At 43.8% G+C, this 25,543-nt stretch overlaps 1 protein-coding gene across 3 annotated transcripts; it reads left to right on the plus strand.

The window, feature by feature from the left end:
* Positions 1-118: 118 nt before the first annotated feature.
* Positions 119-25,530, plus strand: LOC309396655 (RH-like protein). Of its 3 annotated transcripts, XM_081961970.1 has the most exons (10): positions 288-517; positions 3,700-3,886; positions 8,732-8,882; positions 12,345-12,492; positions 18,580-18,746; positions 20,153-20,290; positions 20,649-20,779; positions 21,971-22,050; positions 23,389-23,462; positions 24,652-25,530. In XM_081961970.1, the coding sequence occupies exons 1-10, from the start codon at positions 382-384 to the stop codon at positions 24,676-24,678; spliced, it is 1,239 nt and encodes a 412-aa protein (XP_081818096.1). In that variant the 5' UTR covers positions 288-381; the 3' UTR covers positions 24,679-25,530. The 3 variants fall into 3 exon arrangements, with proteins under 3 accessions (XP_081818095.1, XP_081818096.1, XP_081818097.1); XM_081961969.1 differs by lacking the exon at positions 24,652-25,530 and having other exon boundaries at positions 119-517; positions 23,389-24,644; XM_081961971.1 differs by lacking the exons at positions 288-517; positions 24,652-25,530 and adding an exon at positions 1,073-1,219 and having other exon boundaries at positions 23,389-24,644.
* The last annotated feature ends 13 nt before the right edge of the window (positions 25,531-25,543 follow it).

The following is a 25,543-nucleotide window of genomic DNA, read 5'->3' on the forward strand; positions in this document are numbered from 1 at the left end:
GTCGGGAACAACTAGCACATATGTGCGAGAGGAACCTTTACATTGATGTCAGGCTCACAAAGTTGATGAGAATACGTAAGTGTCTACATCTGGGAGGTCTTCAATAGTACACATTTTGGTACGACTCTCATGAGTGCAGACAATCAGCTTGCTCAATACTAATCAAACATTTGTCAGCACAGGTCAAGCAGTCCCCTGGCCTGTCTTAGATAAGGGTTATGCGCTTTGCTAATTCCTTCTAAGAACTCTTATCTCCTTCACAGCTTTCTCTTTTCTTTCGTTCTTTTTTTAATCCAGTGGAGACTCATGGAACGTTTGAACCAAAGGGGCTGCATTGAGGCTTGCCTGGTCCTTGTTTTGCTGCTTTTCTTTTAAGCCACGATGTCTTCCCAGTATCCTCCCAATCTCCGGATTCGTCTCCCTGTGCTCATTCTTCTTTTGGAAGCGGCTTTAATCCTTGTGTTTGGCTTCTTCGTTTCCTACGACCACAGTCAAAATCTTGCAAGAGACTACCCAGGTAAGATTGCTCGCTTGCTGTCGGGGTTGAAGACTGTCTTTGGTGGTATTGGAAGGTGATGGCCAAACAAGGCTTTTTCAGGCCGGTGCCTCGGTGTGCACATTTTCCAATGAGACAAACCGAGACAGGAAGACCATTTTATCATAATTTATCAGAATATTCAGGCAAAAGGGATTCCTCATTCAAAGAGGGAACCCCGATCTTTAGCTTGCATCCCCTTTTATAGTTAGCATAACAAAGAAGTCTGAAAGAGGAAAGTTGATTGGACAGGATAATAGCATACATGTTTATTAAAATGAGGTCTGAAGGGGAATAAGTTGGAATAAGGAGAAAGGTTGTTTAGGGTTCACAAGAGATAAGCCAGACCCCAATTTGCACTAACAAACTTTCCTTATCAGGAGCTAGTCTCCAGCTTGTTTATCGGTTTAGGGATATTAAAAGCTAATCAACCTCGAACATCACTTTAAAAGGAAGAATACACATCTGATTAAAATACAAAATAACTTTGTTAGTTAACAAATTACAAAACCCATGTCGTTTGCCCCTCAAAGGTTACGTAAAGGCTGGTGGTATCTCAGCTAAGTTCCTTCTCCGGAAATGGGGCTGCCAGTTGTGCGGCCTCTTGCAACTCCCCAGCTGTGAGGAAATCCACACTGTTAACTAGGTACAGCCCATTTGGGAGGAGAGGAGACAGTTAAACAGGTTTAGTACCAATGTTCTTCATCTTTAGGTAAAATCGAAGGAGATGTGTAGCTGAGTTCCTGAAGAGTCTTTGGCACAATCTAGAGATGCACGGTCCAAATATGAGGAGAGCCTCACTGCCCCCCAAAAACCTCAGATTTGTCCCGGGCCCAACCTCCTGCCAAATTGCTATCAGATTCTACTTTTTAAAACGAAGGGTGAAATTGTTTGCTATTTACTTATATCTCACCTTTTTGTATGTTTTTATGAAGAATTCAAAAGGACAGACGTATCTAAATGCTCCTTCCACCTTCTATTTTTCCTGTGAGGTGGGCGGGGCTGAGAAAGAAGAACTGGCCCAAAAGTCACCCTGCTGGCTTTCATGGCTAAGGCTACACTAGAACTCACACTTTCCTGGTTTCTGGTCTGGCGCCTTCACCCTCAGACCCAAAGTAGCATTAATTGAATTGTATTGACTTTAAATGAACTCTTATCTAGTTTTGGTTCTTATTCCTTGTCCTTTCTGCTGTTCAAAGTGGAATACAATCCTTGGCCTGAAAGGGGTTTTGTAGGGCCCAGTTGTAGTCTGATTGCATTAAAGTATTTTCTCTTGCTCTTAGTTAACATGGTAGGGTATTTATCTGGAGCACAAGGTCCCACAGGGGTGTCTGTTGCATGATCAAAAATGTCAAGATAATGCATAGCATTCTGGCACATCTTTTCAGAGGTGTTATTCAGCCGGTTTGACCGGTTCTGGCGAACCAGTAGTGGAAATTTTGAGTAGTTTGGAGAACCAGCAAATACTACCTCTGGTTGGCCCCGTCCTCCCGTCCTCATTGTTCCTTGTTCTATATTCCCTTATGTATAAGGGGTGTACAACTACTTGAATGAAATTAACAGCTGGGCAGCAAATATCCCAATAGTCACTAGATGGCAGCAAATCCTCTTAATGCTTTGCTGCCATCTAGTGGCTTTCTGTACCTTGCAGCCCAGACCTACAATAAACTACAATGAAATAATGATTTCAGACAAGGATAGTACAGGTATCTATGGAGATTATCCCAAAAGGTGCTGTCAGCCTCTACTTTTGCTTCCTTGCTATCAACTCCCATAGAAACTCTCCACCCAGAATTATCCTTTCAACTCCTTGCTAAGAAGTTAGTTATCAGTTGGGCGGCTGTATAAATGTTTTAAATAAATAAAAGTTCAGGTATCTGGAAGTTGCCGAAGTTAAGCAAACACTTCACGAAAGTTTTGAACTTTGCCCATTGCAGTTTGAGAACCATGTTTTGTGGCTTAGCAGTATATGCAAATTGGGCCACTGTGATCTGCATGAATCATGGTTACAGCACACTGTGGCTTATAGCACAGAGCCTTCTATTTTGAATGAAGAAGGGAGTAGGGGAGTGAGGGATGTGTATGCGTTTATGAATATGCGCATACATATAAAGGACAGAGAGCAGTATGTTTCTTGCCTTTCCTGAACATATGTGTGCATAAAAGGTAAAAGTAAAGGTTCCCCTCGCACATCTGTGCTAGTCGTTCCCAACTCTAGGGGGAGGTGCTCATCTCCGTTTCAAAGCCGAAGAGCCAGCGCTGTCCAAAGACGTCTCCGTGGCTGAAGGTGCACGGAAAGCTGTTATCTTCCCACCAAAGATGGTTCCTGTTTTTTTACTTGCATTTTTTACATGCTTTCGAACTGCTAGGTTGGCAGAAGCTGGGACAAGTAACGGGAGCTCACTCCTTTATGTGGTGCTAGGGATTCGAACTGCTGATCTTTCTGATCAACAAGCTCAGCGTCTTAGCCACTGAGCCACTGCATCCCCTTATGTGTGCATATGTGTGCATATAGGCAGTGACATGGAATGCCTGGAATTGAAAGCGTGAAAGTCCATGTATCCTTTGGTTTAAGAGCCAATTGACAGATAGCACCAATCAGTGATTAGATTGATGCATCTCACTCTAAGCTCCAGCCCCTTTACGACCTGTGAACTTCTACTCCCAGAATTCCTCAGCCATCATTGTAAAGGAGCCATCATGGTTCCCCACCCTTCCTCTAAGCCGTGATTTGAGAATAAACCACTATGGCTAGGATTACCCAACAAGCTGAGTTGAAACCAAACAAACCACATGAAGGCTCAGTGCAGTGGTGGCTTGCAGGTGGTATGCCTCAGTACGGGTGTACCGGTGCTTGCCCGGATACCGTTCTGGTACGATGCTCCGGAGGGTCCACCTGCCCACCTGAGCACCTTACCTGTATTTGAGCTCTCCCAGCCGAGCAGCTGGAGCATCACGGAGGCTCGCGGAAGCATCGCAAGAGGTAAGGATGCATGCGCGGGCTGCGTGCGTTCATGTGGTGGACCCCGGGCCCCGTTGCACTGTACCGGTTGCACCGGGATCCGCAACCCACCACTGGCTCAGTATGATGTGGGGATTACAGCTGGGTCTCCTGGATGGGCTCCCCAGGCCTCCTTGACAGAAATGTTCTCTGTTCCCTACAGTATTTCAAGATGTCAACCTCATGGTGATTTTCGGGTTTGCCTATTTCCTGGCCTTCCTGCAGAGATACGGCTTCAGCAGCATCGGATTCAACCTTCTCCTCGCTGCCCTCGGAGTTCAGTGGGCCGTGCTTGTTGATGGATTCCTCTTTCACTTCTCAGCTGGGAAAATCAGGATAAATCTGCAAAGGTAGAGGTCAAAGGACGCGGAGCTTAGTTCTTGGCTAGGAATTCTGTCCACCTCATCTCATAGGGTCAGTGGTGGGTTTCAAAATTTTTTACAACCTCTTCTGTAGGTGTGCCCCATTTGCTGTCCTCAATAGCTCGAGTAAGGAAACAGATTTGCTCCCGTTCGTCTCCCAGCGAAGGTGTTTGTGGGGGATTTAAAAAAAAAAATCCAGGTGGTGGCCACAATCATGCAATCAAGCCCTGCCTGCCTGTCACAAACATGACTTTAAAAAAAAAAAACCTCCCCGCTTCGTGGTCATCCCTGAGGAATATCTTCAAGGGTTGCGTTACTGAGAGGCAAAGGAACCAGTCAGTCTAGAGCAGTGATGGCAAAGCTTTTCGACACAAAGAGCCAAAAAGGTTACATGGAAACTTTTCATCAGGGCCGGTCTCCCAAAAAGCCGAACTTCCAGATTCTAGCATTCATGTGCACCCAATGATCAACTGGCTGGTGCACATGCGCAGGCCAGTTTTCGGCACTGCCGCATGTGCAAAGGGATCGCGCTCTGAAAAAGCCTAACTTCTGGGTTTGGGCGTGCATACGCCCCCGACAATCAGCTGGCCAGCACGCATGCACACACTTGTTTTCAGCAGTGCCGTGTGTGCAAAGAACAGCTGATCGTCGCGCATGCATGGTCACCAGAAACCCAGAAGACAAGCAGGTAAGGCCAAGCATGCCGGGTGACATGGCTTCGTGTGCCACTTTGAGCATGCATGACATAGGTTCGCCATCATGGGTCTAGAGAATAATCTTGGGAAATTAATTGCTTCTGACTCTTAGTAAATTTGATCTTGACAAACGCTAAGTACTAACCTTGAGTATCTTTTATAAAAGTATCCGAGGAGGATAATTTTAAAAAGAGTAACGACCAGGATCCAAGTTAACACGCCAAAGTATTCACAGCAAACGTGGAATTCAATTGTAGATATTAAAGTTAGCGTGTATACATATAAAGAAATGCTAACTTCAGTTAGTCTTTTATATTGAGCAAATACATTGTTGTGTTTTTGTTTGAAAACATTACATCACAGACTGAGCCAATCTGCATTCTCCCCCGTGTTTCACTGAGTCACATTTCTAAAATAAACACAATATTTCCAAATTTGGGGAAAAGATGTAGCAGCGGCAAAAAGGCTCGGCGGGATCTTACATAACAGCAGGATGAGCCTGGCCTTCAGTTGCAGTATTTCTTTAGGAATGTCTCAACAACCGACTTGTTCCGAATATAAGCCCCCCCCCCCCCCCAATCAGTGGGACTTCTGTTGTGTTTAGAATTGCAGCGGGATTAGCAGGGGAAGAGATCGAAGGCTTCAGCATTCAGTCACTGTCAAACTGGAGATTTCAACTTTCAGAATCCTGATAGGTGAAGACGAGAGTTTAGCAACCTCTTATCTTCTAGTCCTTCTCAAACGTCTTCAGTTATCAGCTCTGAAGAGACTCAGCACAATGTGTTTGAAGACATTTGCGTTGATTATAAATACATTTCAAAACCTCCCGCAGAAGTGCACTTTTTAAGAGAGGTTAAAAAACAAAATCAAACAGGGGATAGACGGACAGGATGGATCTATGGATGAATACAAGGCAACATGGTGGAATACAGACCAGCTGGAAAGCTGACATCCTGGGTTCAAGACCCAAGAATGCTGCCTGATGAGGTGAGCTCCAGTTACTTGTCCCAGTTCCAGTGGTGAATTGCGGGCGGTACACCCTGGTACGGGCGTCCCGGTGCCTGCTGGGAGCAGCAGGCACCGTTCCGGTATGATGCTTCGGAGGGCCCACCCTCCCGCCCGTGTTCCTGAGCTGTATTTGACCCAACCGGGCCATTTGCGCATGCCCACGAGTGTATGGCACCAGCACGACAATCTGCCGAGCAGCTGGAGCGTCATGGGCAGTGGGTGTGTATGCATGCGTGCACATGGTGGACACCCAGCCCCGTCGCAGTGTACCGGTTGCGATGGGATCCGGAACCCACAAATGCCCAGCTCCTGTCTACCTAGCAGTCTGATAGCATACAAATGCAAGTAGGTAAATAGGTACCACTTGGGTGGGAAAGTAACAATATTCCATGTGCCTCGGCGTACAATCATGCTGGTCACATGACCATGGAAATATTTCCGTACAATATTGCTTCCCTTTGTTAAGAAACAGATGAGCACTGCCCTCTGATTAACTCTAACCTGACAAAAACACATTTTATTAATTTACAGTGTATTCGGCTCATTCACATCCAGCAATGTCTTTCAAGGGAGGATTTAGAGTCACAGACCTTATCAGGGTTGGAGAGCTGCCAGACCAGATATCTGCAAAACTTGGCAAAGAGTCTCGGAGAGTCAGGAACCAATTAAGCGAACTAATTGTCTCCTGCAAACTCCACTCCCCTTTCGCTCCTCTTTTATTTCCTCTGGGAGGGGCCATTCATCGTCCACCTGTGGCTTTATTCCCAAGTTGACTCCTGTTCTTCACCTGTTCCCTTCATCTGGCAACTCTGTGTATGCGCACACTGGGAACAGGCTCCAGCTGTTCTTCTGCCTCACTGATGTCTGACTCTGAAGGCAGCTGATAACTGGCATACGGCTCTGGTCCCCTCTCTGCCTCCGACACAGAGCCCTCATCAGAGCCTTCGCAAGACTCCAGGACTGGCCCAGGTTCCTCCCCAACCTCCTCACTGTCCGAATCAGCTGCCAGCTCTGATGGCCACTGGCGGGCCACAACAGACATCCCTATTTCCCCCACCTCCTAAGGGTGGCTTCCTTCCAAACCGTTGAACCCAAGAGGCAATAGGTCTGATTAAATATTAGCTTTGCACAGGTGCCCCTATTATTTATGATTTCAAAATTAATGACCCTGTCCCTTTTTTAATTAGGCACTCCATCTTCTCCCCTGATAGATGACACTTCTGTCCCCATGCACACGCATGCATTTGCCCCAGAATGTGTGGGTGAACGGATTAATGTATGTGCACATCACCGTGAAGGCATCTCCTACTATTTGCATCTCACCAGGGCCATAAACCTCTTTTGACGCTTGTAAAAAAAATGAGTCAGATTTCTCTCTGTTCAAAACAATATCCACGATGCATAGACACTGTTCTGGTTCCCCCCGCTCCCCCCGTTTTCTTTTAATGATCTCGTCTTAGGCATCATAAGACAAAATGAGCTCTTTCACGGTCAAGAATCAAATGTAAGATTTGGCATGAGGTGAGGGCTGTTGTAGATTGGAGCCAGTGGTGGGATTCAATTTTTTTACTACCGGTTCTGTGGGTGTGGCTTGGTGGGTGTGGTATGGTGGGCGTGGCTTGGTGGGTGTGGCAGGGGAAGGATACTGTAAAATCCCCATTCCCTCCCTGCTCCAGGGGAAGGATACTGCAAAAACTCCATTCCCTCCCTATTCCAGGGGAAGGATACTGTAAAATCTCATTCCCTCCACACTCCAGGGGAAGGATACTGTAAAATCTCCATTCCCTCCCCACTCCAGGGGAAAGTTAATGCAAAATCTCTATTCCTACCCACTCCAGGAGAAGGATACTGTAAAATCTCCATTTCCACTCCATTCCAGAGGAAGGATACTGCAAAATCCCCATTCCCTCCCCACTCCTGGGGGAAAGATACCGCAAAATCTCCATTTCCACTCCACTTCGGGGGAAGGATACTGCAAAATCCCCATTCCCTCCCCACTCCTGGGGGAAAGAGACTGCAAAATCCCCATTTCCACTCCACTTCAGGGGGAAGGATACTGCAAAATCTCCATTCCCTCCCCACCCCATTAACCTGCTTTCCAGCTCCGTTCTGTTCAGGGCAACAAAAGAAGACTTAGCAGATCAGCTGGGACTCGGGAGGCAGTGAATAGATGGGGCGGGGCCAGTCAGAGCTGGTATTTGACGGTTTCTCGAACTATTCAAACTTTCCGCTACCAGTTCGCTAGAACCGGTCAGAACCGGCTGAATACCACCTCTGATTGGAGCAATGATAGCAGAGGTTGTTACATACATATGCCAAGCCTTTTTTTTAATATTTCCCCCTAGCTTTAAGGGAACAATGTTCCTGCAAATCCAAAATTATTTTTTACATCTGATTTAGCAATGTTTGCAAACTTTTTGTTTGTTTCAATTGAGCAGTCCTTTTTGAAAACAAGTGTTCTGATTGATCAGGGACACCGTGACATTTGTTACACCAATATAGGGACTTATTGATTTCTTGGTCCCTTCCCTACAGGAGGTCCCTCCCTACAGGAGGTCCCTTCCAACTCTGCCATTGTATTGTATTCATAGTGCTTTTACAGCCCTCTCTAAGCAGTTTACAGTCAGCCTATTGCTCCTTCCTTCCTTCCTTCTTCCTTCCTTCCTTCCTTCCTTCCTTCCTTCCTTCCTTCCTTCCTTCCTTCCTTCCTTCCTTCCCACTTAAGACTTATATACCGCTTCAAAGTGCTTTTACATAGTGCTTTTTACAGGACTATCACAATGTATGTAACAGTTTTATTATTTGGGCTATTAATTCTGTAAAATATACTTCTAGGGGAACATGTTACCTTAAGGCAATGTTTCTCAACCTGGATCATTTTAAGCTGTGTGGACTTCAACTACCCCCAAAAAACCCTGGCTGGGGAATTCTGGGAATTGAAGTCCACGCATCTTAAAGGTGCCCAGGTCGAGATCCATTGCCTCAAAGGCACTCACCATGAACACACATTGAGAAAACCACCATAGAGAAAGCAGAAAACTCTAGATTTGACTGGAAAAGAATCTCATCATCTCATAACATCCTGCTGATTTTCTCTCTCTCTCTCTCTCTCTCTCTTTCTCCTCTCTAGTATTTTAACTGCCATTATGAGCCTCACCACAGTGTTGATTTCAGCTGGAGCAATACTGGGCAAAGCCAATCTCATGCAGTTGATCTGGATGGCTGTGGTGGAAGTGACCGTCTTCACCGTCAACAGATGGCTGGCTGTGACATTTTTGCAGGTACGAAGCAAAGCAAAGCAATGCATTCTGTCCCTTTGGCAGAATGCATTCAAATCAGTTCAGGGGCTCAGGGGCTAAGATGCTGAGCTTGTCAATCAGAAAGGTCAGCAGTTCGGCGGTTCGAATCCCTAGCGCCGCATAACAGAGTGAGCTCCCATTACCTGTCCCAGCTTCTGCCAACCTAGCAGTTCGAAAGCATGTAAAAATGCAAGTAGAAAAATAGGAACCACCTTTGATGGGAAGGTAACAGTGTTCCGTGCGCCTTCGACGTTTAGTCATGCCAGCCACATGACCACGGAGATGTCTTCGGACAGCGCTGGCTCTTCGGCTTTGAAACGGAGATGAGCATTGCCCCCTAGAGTCGGGAGCGACTAGCATATATGTGCGAGGGGAACGTTTGCAGTTCCCTTTTATGCAAATCAGTGGCTTAGTTCAGGGGTCTCCAACCTTGGCAACTTTAAGAGTTGTGAGCTTCTTTGCTTTGCTGGCTGAGGAACTCTGGGAATTGAAGTCCACAGCTCTTAAAGTTGCCAAGGTTGGAGACCCCTGGCTTAGTTAACAATTCACATTACTTTATAACATATAACATAAGTCAGGGGTGTCCAAATTTGGGAACTTTAAGACTTGTGGACTTCAACTCCTAGAATTCAACTCCTAGAATTCTGGGAGTTGAAGTCCACAAGTCTTAAAGTTTCCAAGTTTGGACACCCCTGACATAAGTGATTGGTCAGATTAATCTTTCATGTGGGCAATTTGATTTTGACTTTGCACACAGTATAAGCAGGATACAGGTAGTCCTCAACTTATGACCACAATTGAGCCCAACATCTATATTGCTAAGTGAGCCATTTGTTAAGTGATCTTTGCACCATTTTTACAACTTCTCGCACCACATTTGTTAAGTGAATCACTGCCGGTTTTCAATCGGTAACCTGGTTGTTTAAGTGAATCTGGTTTCCCCATTGACTTTGCTTGTCAGAAGGTCGCAAAAGCAGATCACATGACTCCAGGACACTATAACCATCATAAATGTGAATCGGTTGTCAAGCATCCCAATGTAAACCTCATGACCATGGAGATGCCGCAATGGTCATAAGTGTGAACAATGGTTGTAAGTCACCTTTTTCCATGAAATTGTAACTTCGGTCACTAAATTATTGTAAGTTGAGGACTACCCTTATTGTACCGTATTTTTGGGAGTATGAAACGCACCTTGTTTCCCCCAAAAGAGGGTGAAAATCTGGGTGCGTCTTATACACCGAATACAGCATTTTTGGCCTCCTGAAACTCCACCCCACGCATCCCGTTTTCACAAAAATAGACATGCAGATGGTTTGGGAACCCTGCAAAGTGCTCCTGGGGGCTGGGGAGGGCAAAAATGAACGAATGGGCTCCCAGCCCCAGGATTACTTTGCTGGCCTCTCAAACTCTCTGCATGCCCCATTTTTCACAAAAAAGGGGAGTGCAGAGGGTTTGGGAGGCCTGCAGAGTGCAAAAACCTTTTTTAAAAAAATTTACCTCTTCAAAATCTTGGTGCATCTTATAGTCCGAAAAATACGGGTAATTTGTAAGCTGTGAGCTGCAGTTTACCATCAGAGGGCAGGAAGAGTGGAATTGCCATTTAAACGGCTTTACCTTTCAACACTTACATATTTTTGGACAGGGCAGAAGGAAGGCATATCCGGGATGTGGGAGGGGCTGCTTGATTGGGTAGCTGGAGCTTTTCACACTGTCACGTTTTATTATAGATGTGGAATGTTTTCAGCTTTTTTTCTTCTTCTTCTTGTGCCTGTCTTTTTTTTATTCAAACTCTTAGCAAAGTGCAGAATTATGCAATAATACAGTGCAATAGTAGAGTTGGAAGGGACCTTGGAGGTCTTCTAGTCCAACCCCCTGCCTAGGCAGGAAACCCTATACCGTTCCAGACAAATGGCTATCCAACATCTTCTTAAAGACTTCCAGTGTTGGGGCATTCACAACTTCTGGAGGCAAGCTGTTCCACTGATTAATTGTTCTAACTGTCAGGAAATTTCACCTCAGTTCTAAGTTGCTTCTCTCCTTGATTAGTTTCCACCCATTGCTTCTTGTTCTACCCTCAGGTGCCTTGGAGAATAGCTTGACTCCCTCTTCTTTGTGGCAACCCCTGAGATATTGGAACACTGCTATCATGTCTCCCCTAGTCCTTCTTTCTCTTAAGCTAGACATACCCAGTTCCTGCAACCGTTCTTCATATGTTTTAGTCTCCAGTCCCCTAACCATCTTTATTGCTCTTCTCTGCACTCTTTCTAGAGTCTCCACATCTTTTTTACATCGTGGCGACCAGAACTGAATGCAGTATTCCAAGTGTGGCCTTACCAAGGCATTATAAAGTGGTATTAACACTTCACGTGCTCTTGATTCTATCCCTCTGTTGATGCAGCCTAGAACTGTGTTGGCTTTTTTGGCAGCTGCTGCACACTGCTGGCTCATATTTAGATGGTTGTCCACTAGGACTCCAAGATCCCTCTCACAGTTACTACTATTGAGCACGGTACCACCTATACTGTACCTGTGCATTCCGTTTTTGTTGCCTAAATGTATGACTTATGACTTTTTAAAGTCATAAGAACAGGGATCTTGCACCAAGAAGAAAAAATTGCTCTGGATGTGATTTAGCCTGTTATAGGAGCCAGCCAGGGTGGACTAGAAACCATATTTGATGACTTAGTGTTGTGTTTGTTAAACTCAGCACCGTTAAGCCCTGTGGACTTCAACTCCCAGAATTCCCCAGCCAGCCATGCTGGCTGGGGAATTCTGGGAGTTGAAGACCACACAGTTTAAAACTGCCGAGGTTCCAAAATACTGTAGCAGAGAATTCATTTAAAATATCCAGGGGAGCAATTCCAAAAAAGAAAGATGAATCATCCCTGCGGAAGGTTTTCCTCCCTTATATTCAGTTCCTACAATTTGGACAATCTGGAACTGCGCCGCCTGCAGTCGGATCTCAGCACAGTACACAAAATTGTCTGCTGCAACGTCTTACCTGTCAACGACCACTTCAGCTTCAACCTCAATAATACACGGGGCAAACAATCGATACAAACTCAAAGTAAACCGCTCCAAACTCGATTGCAGCAAATATGACTTCATCAACAGAGTGGTGAACGCCTGGGATGCTCTCCCTGACTCCGTTGTTACATCCTCCAACCCTCGTAGCTTCAACCTTAAACTGTCTACCGCATCTTATTCCTAAGAGGTCCCTAAAAGGGGGTGTGCATAAGCGCACCAGCGTGCCTACCGTCCCTGTCCTACTGTCCCCATTTATTTGTATTCATTTCTTTCGTTCATGTCCATGTTTATATTTATACCTGTTATCTTCCACTGTTTGACAGACTAATAAATAAGAATGCTATAGGCTGGCACAGAGAAACCCCGCTCCATCTTGACCACATAAGAAACGGCGACTGCTTTTGCTGTCCACAGATCCAGAGCCATGTCAGCGTGATGCACGCCCACTTATTTGGGGCCTACTTTGGCTTAATGGTCTCCTGGACACTCTACCACTCCTCGCTGAGTCGGAAAGCTGAGAAGGAAAGATCCAGGCCCGTCTCGGATATGTTTGCAATGCTGGGTAAGCAGTCTGCTTTAGGCAAAAGGAAAGGTCAAATGGCATCCTTCCTGGGGCCGAAACGAATGCATGCCCCACCAAATTAGGAGGTTCCCATGTTGGCCAGCTGTACGGCATCCAGCGTAGGACGTATTGCTCAGCAGTTGACATTTGGCTTTTGTCTCTTATTTCAGCATGACTCTGACAATTTAGCTGCTAACACCGAGAGGTATTATAGTATGATAGTAATGGTGACTCAGTTCCTGGCTTTTATGGAGGACATTAGATCTCTTCCAACCTGGATTCAGGCCCCCTTTTCAGAATTGAGATTGCCCTGGCGCTTGGATCCACAAGAGCCTGTGGATCTCCGAAGATGGCGAATTTACAATCTCAGTTAATAGACTTTCTATCGTTGTACGAACGTTATTGTCAAGTAAATCTGGGTCAGCGTCTCTCAACCTTGGCAACGTTAAGACATGTGGACTTCAACTTTTTGGGAGCTGAAGTTCAAAACATCTTAGAGGTGCCAAGGTTTAGAAATGCTGATTTAGGTAGTTGAATCTGTTGCGACCCGTCTGTTATTTCTGGCCATGGTTTCTATGGGCATGGGAAAGAGTTGGCCATCTTCTTGGCAGCTTCTCTTTTGAAATACCTGAACATGGTTATCATCACACCTTCAAACAACTATCTTTTCTCCAGACCAAACATCTCATGTTTGTCAGAGTTTGCAGCAGCAATCACACCCAGAAAGCACACACAGGTAACTGATTCAGCAGGATTCATTGACATCTCTTTATAGATAATACATGAAGTAAGTATAGGATACCAAATGCAGGTTTTCCAATGCGGTAGCAAATATACGTAAACACAAGCAGAGGAGAGGAGTTTTAGTTTCAGTTCAGAGCAGCAGACTAGTTTAGAGCTCAGCACAGACTCAGAGCTACAGAGCTAAGCCAGGCCCAGGCTCCAAACTGTCTCAGCCCCCATTGGCTGACCTTGTTACTAAGCCCTATTCGAGTTCAAGAATACTACACAGACAATGTTCCTTCAGTTAATCCTCTTCCACTGCTCTGCTACGGATTCTCCCTTCCAATAATGCAGAAGGCAGAGCATTCAGTCTGGCAGATGAAAAAGCTACCCGGTGAAGCAGCCGCACTGTATTGATTAGATAATTTAGCAAGTGTTAACTTCTGAACTGGCCTAGCATCGGTTATTTCTACCGATCGTTACTTACTCCATCAAGGATGTCTGCAGGGCATTGGCGGAAAAGTTAAAACTAACTAACCACCACAGTGCTATCCAAATTCTGCTGTTTTTATGCACGCTGCGTATGACACGCACAAAAAGCAGGTGAAGCTTTTTTTTTCTTTCAATATATTTTTATTGTTTTTACATTTAAAACAATGCAATGCCGTGGAGTCGGGGTGATCATATATTCACATTATGTACAGCTGGTTTCAACCATTAACAGTTATTCTACTTAATACATTGTCTGTCCTTCTGTTCGATCGCCATATATACATTTGTTCCAGTCTTGTCACCTTAACTTATACCAGTCATAAAATCTATTCCATACCTCAAAATATTCTGATTCCCCTTTATTTTTAAGTTCCAAAGTGAGCCTATCTGCTTCTGCACAGGCCAACACTTTTCTGATTATATCTAGCTCTGATGGTGTATTTTCTTTTTTCCAATGCTGTGCATAGGTTATGCACGCTGCATTTAGTATATGTATAATTAGATAAAGTGTATCTTTCTTAAACCTCTCCGGTATTATGCCTAGGAGAAAAGTTTCTGGTTTAAACATAATTTGTTCTCCCACCATTTGTTCTAACCATGATTGGATCATTTTCCAATATTTTTTTGCCTCATTGCACGTCCACCACATATGGTAGAAAGTGCCTGGTGTTTTTTTTACACTTCCAACAATTTGGGGCCAAATTTTTGAACATTTTAGAAAGCCGTGCTGGCGGGAGATGCCATCTGTAGAACATCTTGTAAAGATTTTCTTTATACGGCGTAGCCAATGTTAATTTCTGATTAAGTATCCAAAGTTTTTCCCACTTAGCCAATTCCACATTGTAACTGAAATTTTTCGCCCAGGCGACCATGTTTTCTTTGACATGATCTTCCTCTAGTTTATATTCCAACAAAAATCTATACAGCACTTTGATCAGTCTGTTTTCTGTCTGTATCAACAGTTTATCTAATATTGTGTAGTCTTTGGCAATACCTTCGTTCTTCCTATCCAAGCAGGTGAAGCTTTGATCATACCGTTGTGGTGGTTGTCTTGATCTTTCCGAGCATGCTCTGCAGATAGCCTTTGTCCGTGGTTCCTTTAATTAAGGATTAGCATACCGTGCAAGTACAGTTACAGATAAATGGACAGATCATGAAAGAGAATGCCGATGGAGCTGTAAAACCCAGCTCTAGTCTGTTGATATTTGTTTACGTTTTGGCAGGGAGCCCTGTCTGGGGAGGATTATGACTCTGCTCCGAGCCACCTATCTTAGAAAGAGCTCTGAGGCATTGCTTTCTGCTTAGAGAGAGATAAACAGACTTCATTCTTCCTAGAAGGTCAAGGACAGGGAACACCCATCCAACTGGCGTCGGGATCTTGCCTGCAACTTACCAGTATCGACTGAAAACTAATCATAAGAACCAAGCATCCAGGGAGATGCTCTTTTATTTAAAATTCGGGTTAATATTTAGAGCAGTCCTTGGGTTGCAATGGCAACCGAGAGCAGGATTCCCATCGCTAAGCGATGCGGTCGTAAAATGAAACATCCCATGACCGCAGCAGCAACAGCAATCCCAGCACTGCCAAAGTTGCCATCATAACCTCGAGATTTTGCTTGTGGGAAGGTGGTAGGGAAGGTGGCAAATTGCAGTCACCTGAGAATAGGAATAGAGTAGAATAGAGAATCTAATATGTATAGCATAGCATAGCATGGAACAGCATTGCACTGCACTGGATATCATAGCATAGCATATGAATAGAATAGGGGATGGAATATGAATAGAATAGAGAATGGAATATGAATACAATATAGAATAGTGTAGTGTAGCATAGGGAATAGAATTAGAATTAGGAATGGAATGGAATATGAATAAAAGGAAATAGAAGTAGAGCAGAGTAGAGTAGAATAGAATAGAATAGAATAGAATAGAATAACAGAATTGGAAGGGATCTTGGAGGTCTTCTAGTCCATTTCTTGCAACTTCTCTTACAGGAATCCCTATACCAGGGGTGTCCAAACTTGGCAACTTTAAGACTTGTGGACTTCAACTCCCAGAATTCCCCAGCCAGCAGAGCAGAGCTGGCTGGGGAATTCTGGGAGTTGAAGTCCACAAGTCTTAAAGTTGCCAAGTTTGGACACCCCTGCCCTATACCATTTCAGACAAATGGTTGTCCAATCTCATAGGGCTGTTGCAACAGCTGGAACTTTGAGGATTGGTTGTAGTTACCACTTGTTCAGTGTTGTTGCAACTTCAAATGGTTGCTGAATGAATGGTTGGTAAATGAGGATTACCTGTTGACATAAAGGGCTTAATTTAAGTCAAAAGTTACTTCAAGTCAAGGAGTGGATTTATAGTGTATTAAGCCAGCCAATGGGTGGTTTGGGTTGGGTTGGTGTAGCATGGTGTAACATGTAATATCACATTTTGGGGGGGTCAAGCAACCAGATCCACACGTGAAAGGTTCAGGTTAGCTACCGTATATTCCGCCGTATAAGGCGACTGGGCATATAAGACAACCCCCTACTTTCAGGTGAGCCAGCTAAAGGCCTCTGTGCTGTCAGGCTTTCGTAGTTTGAGCTCAGCGCCTTCCTCCTCCAGCTCTCCAGATAGACCTTACTAAGCCATCCCAGCGCTCATCCATCCATGCATGCAGGCGAGGAGCGTCGAGGTTATCGATTGAAAAGCCGGCATCTGCGCTGGTGGCGGCGTGGCTTTTTGCTTGATGGCGTTGCTTTTTCTTTTGGTTTGGTTTGTTGGTGTACCCGGCATATAAGTCCCCCAATTTTTGAAATAATTTTTTGGGGTTAAAAAGTCATCTTATATGCTGGAAAATACGGTACTTTATTGCGTTCTACAGCTACTACAAGAATCTCTCTAATCTGCTTCCCTTCCTGGGGAACAAACAGATAAGGTCCCATGGAACCTGGTGTTTCAAAATTTAGGGGAATAACCAAGATGTGCAAATCTACTCATCAAGGTAGAAGAACAGGTGAAAAGAGGATAAACGGCAATATAAAATGCTGGTATCAGCATTTTGCAGAGGCACCTTTTGAAATACTTATTCTGATCCCTGGTTGATAGAAGGATAGATGACAGAACAGTCCACTCTTTGCCAGAATAAATTCCAGACTTAACACAGGCAGTCCTCCATGTCCATCATAAATTGTAAGCCACTTGCACCTGTTATTTCTCTTCAAACATAACATTGCAAAGGGAGATTGGGTTGCGTAGCTTCTTGAGCGAGTACCGGTTCTGCCACTTACTCTGACAGTCTGACTGATAGATCAAATGTTCAGCATAGATTTAAAAAAGTAAAAAGTAAAAAAAAGTAGATTAAAAAAGTATCCAAAGTTGGGACAATAATACCAGTACTTCCAGATCTGGGCTGCAAAACATCCAGATGCCCATTAGATGGCAGCAAAGACACGCAGAAAAACTTAAATCTTTGCTGCCATCTAATGGGACTGAGATCAGGCTCAAAAAACCAAGAAAGTCCCTGTGTTTCTTCTAAGACTCACCTGTTCCGTTTAGCCGGCCTGGACCATTCATAACCTTATTACACCTCCTGGCAGATATATTTTAACTGGGTAATTTTAATTGGGTATTTTTAGGATTGTTGAAATATTGTTTTTATCTACTTTACTTCGTACAGTGTCGTATTGCCTCCTCTTCTATGTTTTTATGTTTGTATGTTTGTATTTTCATTTTATCTGTTTTATTTGACTGTACACCGCCCCGAGTCCCTTTGGGGAGAGGGGGCGGTATAAAAATCGAAATAAAGGTAAGGTAAGGTAAAGGTAAGCAGTTTCCTTTATTGTTCCTCACCTATCGACGGGAATCTTACCAAACTGAAGCAAACTATTTTCAAAATCAGAGATATACTCTGAGAACTTTCAGGGAGAAGTTATCTTGACCCTCTTCCTCCCAAACTATCTAAATGTTGCTGCCTATTTTTTCCTCTGGAATGCAGCCTGTCCCTCTTGGGAATCCTGACTACATGCCCATCACACCTGTAGGCAGGGGGGGGGGGCTTCACATCATTTAACAACCGGTTCGCCCAGAAATCGAAAATGTGAGCAAGCGCATGTGCTGTTTCAAAAACATGGCAATTGTATAGGACGGGATGGCTTCGCACATGCCTGCCTTACACACATTCATGCTGCTTCAAAAACACAGTGATTGTATAAGACGGGATAGTGCGGATGGGCCCAGCCACTGGCCATAACTACCTGTTTGCCCACACTGGACCGAACCAGCTGAATCCCACTCCTGCCTGTAGACTTCTACAAGTCAAAGCTGTTAGCCTTAACCCTGGTAGTATGCTCACGATACACAGGGGGAAATTGCTAGAGAGAAGTACTATGATAAGCAGAAGCAAGCCACACAGGCTTTATAAAGTTACATATTTCTGGACTACACGTTTCCATTCCTTATCAAATCAGAGGCTTCCTTGAGGTCTATGTCTTTGAAGAAGTTGCAAGGAATGGCAAATTGTAAGCATTGGTTTGATTTGTTTGAGGAGATAATCTGCTTGGCTTTAGCCTTCCCCTCAGGCAAGGTGCATAATGCAAGGTCTTATCAGAATCACAGAGTTGGAAGGGGCCCTTGGAGGTCTTCTAGTCCAACCCCCTGCTAGTGAGGTCATCTGGGTGAAAGAGACTGGTGAATATGGGAAGCAAAGATAGTACCTTGGTCAACTAACTGATTAAGAGGCTGCAAGTTCACAAAAGCTATTATTTAATTTGTCCAAGGAAGTGTTTCCAGACTTAGCGCTGTAGACTAGCAATGGCTCTGCTCCCATCACGCGGAAAACTGGAGCTCGGTTACATTTGAGAGTTTAACCATTTCCCCCCTCTTGTGGTTGATCAGGTACCCTCTTTCTCTGGATCTTCTGGCCCAGCTTCAACTCTGCCCTGATCACGGAAGAAGACAAAAAATGGACCGCCATCTACAACACCTACTTTGTCATGGCTACAAGCACCATTGCTGCTTTTTCTGTCTCAATTGCAACCAGCAAAAATGGAAAACTCAGCATGGTGAGACACCTGTTTCCTCAGCCAGACGAGCGATACTCTTGAGCCTGTCACCCTCCAGATGTCAGGGCTTGGGGAACAGTGTTTCTCAACTTTAGCAACTCTAAGCTATATAGACTTCAACTCCCAGAATTCCCTAGCCAGCCATGCTGACTGGGGAATTTTGGGAGTTGAAGTCCACGTACCTTAAAGTTGCTAAGGTTGAAAAACCTTGGTTTAGAATGAGTGAGGCTAGATAATTAGGTTGGGGTTATTTTGAGTTTTTTCATCCTTTCCTCTTTCTCAGGACTGTGTTAATCTTTTCTTGAAGTCCCCCCTTAATTCCTTGGCCATTCCTTCCCCATTTCTGTAGGTCTACATTCCTTCACTAAGATAAAGGGAGACACCATATGTACCACTCTGACCTCCTTGAAAGGCAAAAGGAGTTGCAAGTACATAAATAAAATCCTAGTTCAAAATTATTGTTGTTAGTGTCCGATCCATCGCGACCCCATGGACAACATTCCTCCAGGGCTTCCTGTCCTCTAGAGAGACGGGGTGGTGAAGAGATGCTGCCGAGAGCAATGTTTCTCAACCTTGGCTGCTTGAAGATGTGTGGACTTCAACTCCCAGAATTTCCCACCCAGTTCTGGGAGCTGAAGGCCACATAACTTCAAGCAGCCAAAGTTGAGAAACACTGGCCTAAAGGGTGTTCAGATAAGGAACGGCGCAGCCTACAGCTGCATAGTGGGCAGAGCGAGAAACTCACAAGAGACCTTAAGCATAAAGTAGAATTGTTGTTGTTAGTTGTGAAGTCATGTCCAACCCATCGCAACCCCATGGACAACATTCCTCCAGGCCTTCCTGTCCTCTACCATCCTCTGGAGTCCATTGAAGCTTACACCAACTGCTTCGGTGACTCCATCCAGCCACCTCATTCTCTGTCGTCCCTTTCTTCTTTTGCTCTCAGCATGAGGCTCCTCTCCAGTGAGTCCTTCCTTCTCATTAGGTGGCCAAAGTATTTGAGTTTCCTCTTCAGGATCTGGCCTTCTAAAGAGCAGTCAGGGTTCAAGATACTATTGTCTTTCTATTTTGTCTTTCATGCTATTTTGTCTTTTATGAACAGAAAGCGGCCACTCAGCTTAAACCCAGACTCTGATTTCTTCTTCTTCTTCTTCTTCTTCTTCTTCTTCTTCTTCTTCTTCTTCTTCTTCTTCTTCTTCTTCTTCTTCTTCTTCTTCTTCTTCTTCTTCTTCTTCTTCTTCTTCTTCTTCTTCTTCTTCTTCTTCTTCTTCTTCTTCTTCTTCTCCTCCTCCTCCTCCTCCTCCTCCTCCTCCTCCTCCTCCTCCTCCTCCTCCTCCTCCTCCTCCTCCTCCTCCTCCTCCTCCTCCTCCTCCTCCTCCTCCTCCTCCTCCTTCTTTTTTTTTCAGGCTCACATCCAGAATGCTACGCTGGCAGGTGGGGTTGCCCTTGGCTTCTCCGCTTCCAACATCCAACAGCCTTGGATTGCAATGGTTTTGGGTCTGGCAGCAGGCACAGTTTCTGTCCTTGGCATGGCCTGTTTACAGGTAACTCTCCCTGTTTTAAAACTTTTCATTGCTGGTTACGGAACAAGCAAACTGGGACGCTTTAGAATTTTGGCTTTCTGGAGGAAATATTCTTGAATATGTCCGGGATTCGTGCTAGTCTTTTCCGTAATTATGATGATGCTCACATAGTCCACGTGGCCAAGGCCTGTGCATTCCACATTTTTGTGGAAAGTAGGCATGTAGGCTATTCTATCTAAAGCCCAGCTTTGGGACTGGCTAGAAAATTAATATGAGGGTAGGCTGTATGTTTACAAATAAACATTGATTGTTGTAATTTCTAATTCAAAAACCTTATTGTGTGTTGCCTTTTCTACATTCCTCTTCCTATCAAACTCAGAAACGCTTGGATCCAGCACTCAAAATCCATGATACTTCTGGAATTCTCTACACTTTCGGCTTGCCCAGTTTGCTTGGAGGGACACTCCACGTTATTCTCATCCTAACAAACCACAGCAAGAACCTCTCAGTGTAAGCTGAATGTCCGTTTTTAATACCCTTGATTCATTTTAAGAACCCTTGGTTGATATCAGAGTCAATTACATGTTGTATAATCAGGTGAAAGGAGGATGTCTACAGAGAGGGATCTGGTGTGATGGATTGTAGTGAAATGGAAGTTTCCCAGGAAGAGGGGAAGGAGAAGGGCAGGACAAGTAGCAGCAAGTCTGGAGATGGGTTGGAACAGAGTCAGGATCTCTCAAGATATATCCATTAGGATGAGAACAGTATGAGTTTACTCTGGCAAGATTCTGTCTATTGGATATGAGCAAATAGCAATAACACTTCAATTCAATTTCAATTCAATTTATTTGTGCTTCTAGACCGCCCCCTCTCCCAGAAGGGACTCGGGGCGGTGTACAGTCCATAGAGAATATCACAAAAATACAATAAAAAATTAAATATGTACAGTTAGACTTATATACCACTTCACAGTGGTTTACAGCTCTCTCTAAGTGGCTTAGAGTCAGCCTATTGCCTCCAACAATTTGGGTCCTCATTTTACCAACCTCAGAAGGATGGAAGGCTGAGTCAACCTTGAGCCTGAGGATTGAACTGCCAAACCGCTGGCAGTCAGCGGTCAGCAGAATTTGCCTGCAATACTGCATTCTAAACATTGCGCCGCCAGAGCTCTTAAAGCTAAAGAACTGAACTCTGGATGAATTATTCCAGTTGTCCTTGTGTTGAGCCTGTCAAGATTTTATTCTTGTTGTTATGTTGGATCAGTCTGGAAAGACCCATATACAACTTCCTTCTCAAGCGTGGGAATCCTTAGGTGACCTTGACTCAGTCGCTCTATTCTCACAAGCCTAGAATTACCTTCAGGTTTTGGGAAAGTGATTTGGAGGTTCATATATGAAGTTTGGGTTCTTCAATTTTCCCTACAAGATAGATGACCTCCATTATCTTTGCGCACCTGTAGTAGAGTTAGGCATGTTTCAGGAAATATTCAGTTTTAACAGCTATAGAGAAATAGCCAACACCTGGAAAACTCCTGGGTGTACCATACCCAAGGAAGTATGGTGTCCTCAAGAAAGTTTGAGAATTACTGAAACTGTTCATAAGGACCACCAGAGATCATATTTAGAAAGCAGAAGCGGACTCTCCCTCCTCCCTTCTTTTACTCAATTTTGAACATTTCTCTCTCTTTATGAACCTCTACAGAGTTGGTTATTCAGCTTTAATTGAAGTTGGTGCACTCAGCTTGAGCCTATGCCTCAGTCTATTCAGCGGTCTACTTACAGGTCTGTATCACAAAACCACTTCACTGTCAGTAGAACAACGACAACAAGCGTTTTATTGGGTCTGCAATTGTCCTCCAAGATTGTCCAATTTTTAAGGGACAAATCATCCTTCTAAAACTTGTATTAAAATCTGAATTCAGTGAAGCTAACATAGATCAGATTTTTGTAATAAAAGGACCTGGATTTCTGGGAAATTCAGTTTGTCAGATGTGATGGCAGAAATTAAAACTACTACCATCCTATACTGGTTACTGACTATCCAACTGAAGGATTTCTTGAACATTTTCACCATTCCTTATGATGGGGACAAGAAAGCCTGAGATTTTAAAAAGTGGGATAATTCATAAACCAAGTTTTGCACAACTGGACATTTGTGTACGCAACCCAGCAACATGGTTATTTTACATTCCAAATCCTGCCATATATTTACAGATCCTTAACTGTATTTTGGCAAAAATCATGTCTCTAAAAGGATATTGTAGAGTTAAAAACATAGCTAGGGGGATGTTGTGGCACTATAGTCCAGTTTTGTTTAAATTCAATTCAAAGTAAATTACATATACTGTATTTTTTGGAGTATAAGACACACCTAGCTTTTGGGGAGGAAAACAAGAAAGAAAAATCTGCCTCTGCCTCCCAGCAATTTGCCTCCTTGCAGCAAACAGTACAGAAGATACACACAGTTTGTGGTATACTTCTGTGCACATATGCCTGACCCATAGAAATAGCAAAGAATTGGAGAAATGTACATTAAGGCAATATATTAATGCCAGAAAGTTTTCTTAAATGTAGTCACACTAACCCCTCCTAATTATTTAAATAGATATACTCCAAACATCACTAAGTCAGGGTCTAACTCAGCTGCCTTATCTCAATACTACAACAAGGACGCTGTTACATTTCAGACTATACTTGTATAGTTGTTGTTAAAATTGATGTGGCCTTCTGGAAGTATATGTTATTCTCTGCTATTTAAAAGAAGATACAATAGCACTGGAACTCTTTAGATCAAGCATTTATTTTAAAAAGCTTCTTCCATCCTGTTACATGAGCAAATGTATATTGATGGCAACTTTTTGGCAGGATCCAGGGGTCTCCCATGCTTATGGAATAGAAAAAACTTTAGAGAAAAAAGAATTGCAGTTCAGATTTGGATAAAGGGGAAATCAGATGAAGCAAGGGACACTTAGGGAGATTGGTGATGTAGAATTAGATGGGAAGCTAAAAGACCCAAAATGCAGTGATTTGGCTGGGTATCATTAACGGGGATAAACTGTAGACATTTTTTGCAGTTGTTCAGATTCTGAATGCAGGTCTGGTTTCAACTTATTTTTATAGGTCTCATTTTAACTTGCAAATTATGGAAAACACCTCCTGTCACAAAGTACTTCGATGATCAAGTTTATTGGGAGGTAGGATTATATTTTATAGTTTTGTGTCTTGACGGTCAGCTTTACATAAAGATCTGATTCCTTTTTGCTTCTTGGCAGCAGAGTTATGTTGAACTGAATGTCATAGGGTCAGCAGCCTTAAACACTCAAAAGAGCCACAAAGTTCCAAACCGGAAGCCCCCGTTCAATTCTGGAGTCGACTGGAAATCCGGTTCCCTCACCATAGAGTCTCCTCCTAGCGCGATGTCCTTTTTCCTATGCCGACCGGAAATCTGGTTCCCCCACCATAGAGTCTCCTCCTAGCTCAGTGTCCTTTTTCCTCTACCTGTCCTAACCGAAAGCCCTATCAATTGTGGAGCCGACGGGCGACAGGGAGCCACAGCAGAGGAATGTAAAAGCCATATGCGGCTCCAGAGCCATGGATTGCTCTGGATATGAGCTATTTTAATCATACATTGTTCTTCAACTAAAGCCAGAAAAAAAGAAATAAAGTCCCAGAATGTCTAGATCAGTGGTTCTCAACCTTCCCAATGCCACGACCCTTTAATATAGTTCCTCATGTTGTGGTGACCCCCAACCATAAAATTGGTGTCTCGGTTCCTAAGACCATTGAAAATATGTGTTTTCCAGTGGTCTTAGGCAACCCTTGTGAAAGGGTCATTCGACCCCCAAAGGGGTCCCGACCCACGGGTTGAGAATCGCTGGTCTAGATGCATTTCATTCAATGGGCAGTGGTGTCTGGTTTTGGCTTAGTGCGTTATGGAGATTCAGTCAATAATCATAATCAAACAAACCATACATATCATACTGAATGCTACCATATTAAAAAGTTCAGAACCAAATCTTTCTCATTGATGAATACATGAATATGTAATATGAATATGTTACAATCAGCCTACTTGCTTCTCTCTCTTTTGGCTATCTAGAATCAGATCCCACATGAATGTAATTTGCCTGATTTGGTGTTGATGTGTTGTGTAAACCTAGTAATTTTCATTTGTAAGCTATGCTTATGGCTAAGCATATGAATTAGCCATGTAGGGGGATTCAAGAACTTTACTTAAGCAAGCAAGAGTTGTATATATCTCACACTTCTGCAGAATGAACTCTCCACTATATACAGTATAAACCAATCCTAATTAGTTGCATTTAAGAGTGCATTACTGAGATAGAAAACCATTTTTAAAAGAATCTTTTTTTTAATATCTAGTTCCCCCACTTAGCTGTTGGATTCTGAACACCGTCTTCAGGAGGGCAGCAAGTCACACAGCTAAGAGACTTTCTCTCTGATGCCACAAGAATGCATGAAAAAGAGACTTATTTGCTTTATTAAATTTGCCAGAATATTTGGTAAGCATTTAGTATAAAATACTTGCTTGTAAGGCTAAAATGAATGCCAAGTGTTTCTTTTAAAAAATGTTTCTTTATATTCCAGCGGCTTTTAAACACTTAAATAATGTAAGTTGAAAGTGAAGATTAAAATATGTGTGAAGCTAAGTCCAGTCATGTCATTCTCACTGTGTTTATATACAGTGTTTTTCACAGTCATGGAGTTCATGTATTACTCTAAGCCAGTGATGGCAAACCTTTTTGACACTGAGTGCTCAAACTGGAGCACATGTGCATGTGCCAAAGCCATGAAAACTTGAAGCCCAGTTGGCCTGTGCGCATACATATGCCGGCCACCCGGTTTTCGGGTTTCTGGCCAGATGGTCTTTGTGGAAACCCAAAAACCAGGTGGCTAGAGTGCATATTTGCACCAAGCAGCTGGTCTTTGGGCATGTGCGAAGATCAGCTGGCCAGCACGCATGCGCACTCCAGAAACCAGAAGAGCAGCTGGCAACGGTGCGTGTCCCCACAGAGAGGGCTCTGCCTGCCACTTCTGACACATGTGCCATAGGTTTGCCATCACGGCTCTGAACTGTCATATGGTTTGGTTTAGCATCCTGTGTCAAGAGTGCTTTGATTAAAAATAAATAAATAAAACAATGGACAAATCAGTCTACTGATTCTTTTCCCCAACTGAGAATTGACTTCCCTGCAAAGTGAGAAGGTTGCACGGAACATTTCTTATATAGCCTTCTGCAAATAGCACCTCCCAG

Source organism: Natrix helvetica (assembly GCF_964273705.1).
Source record: "Natrix helvetica genome assembly, chromosome: 9".
NCBI classification, from domain to species: Eukaryota; Metazoa; Chordata; class Lepidosauria; order Squamata; family Natricidae; genus Natrix; species Natrix helvetica.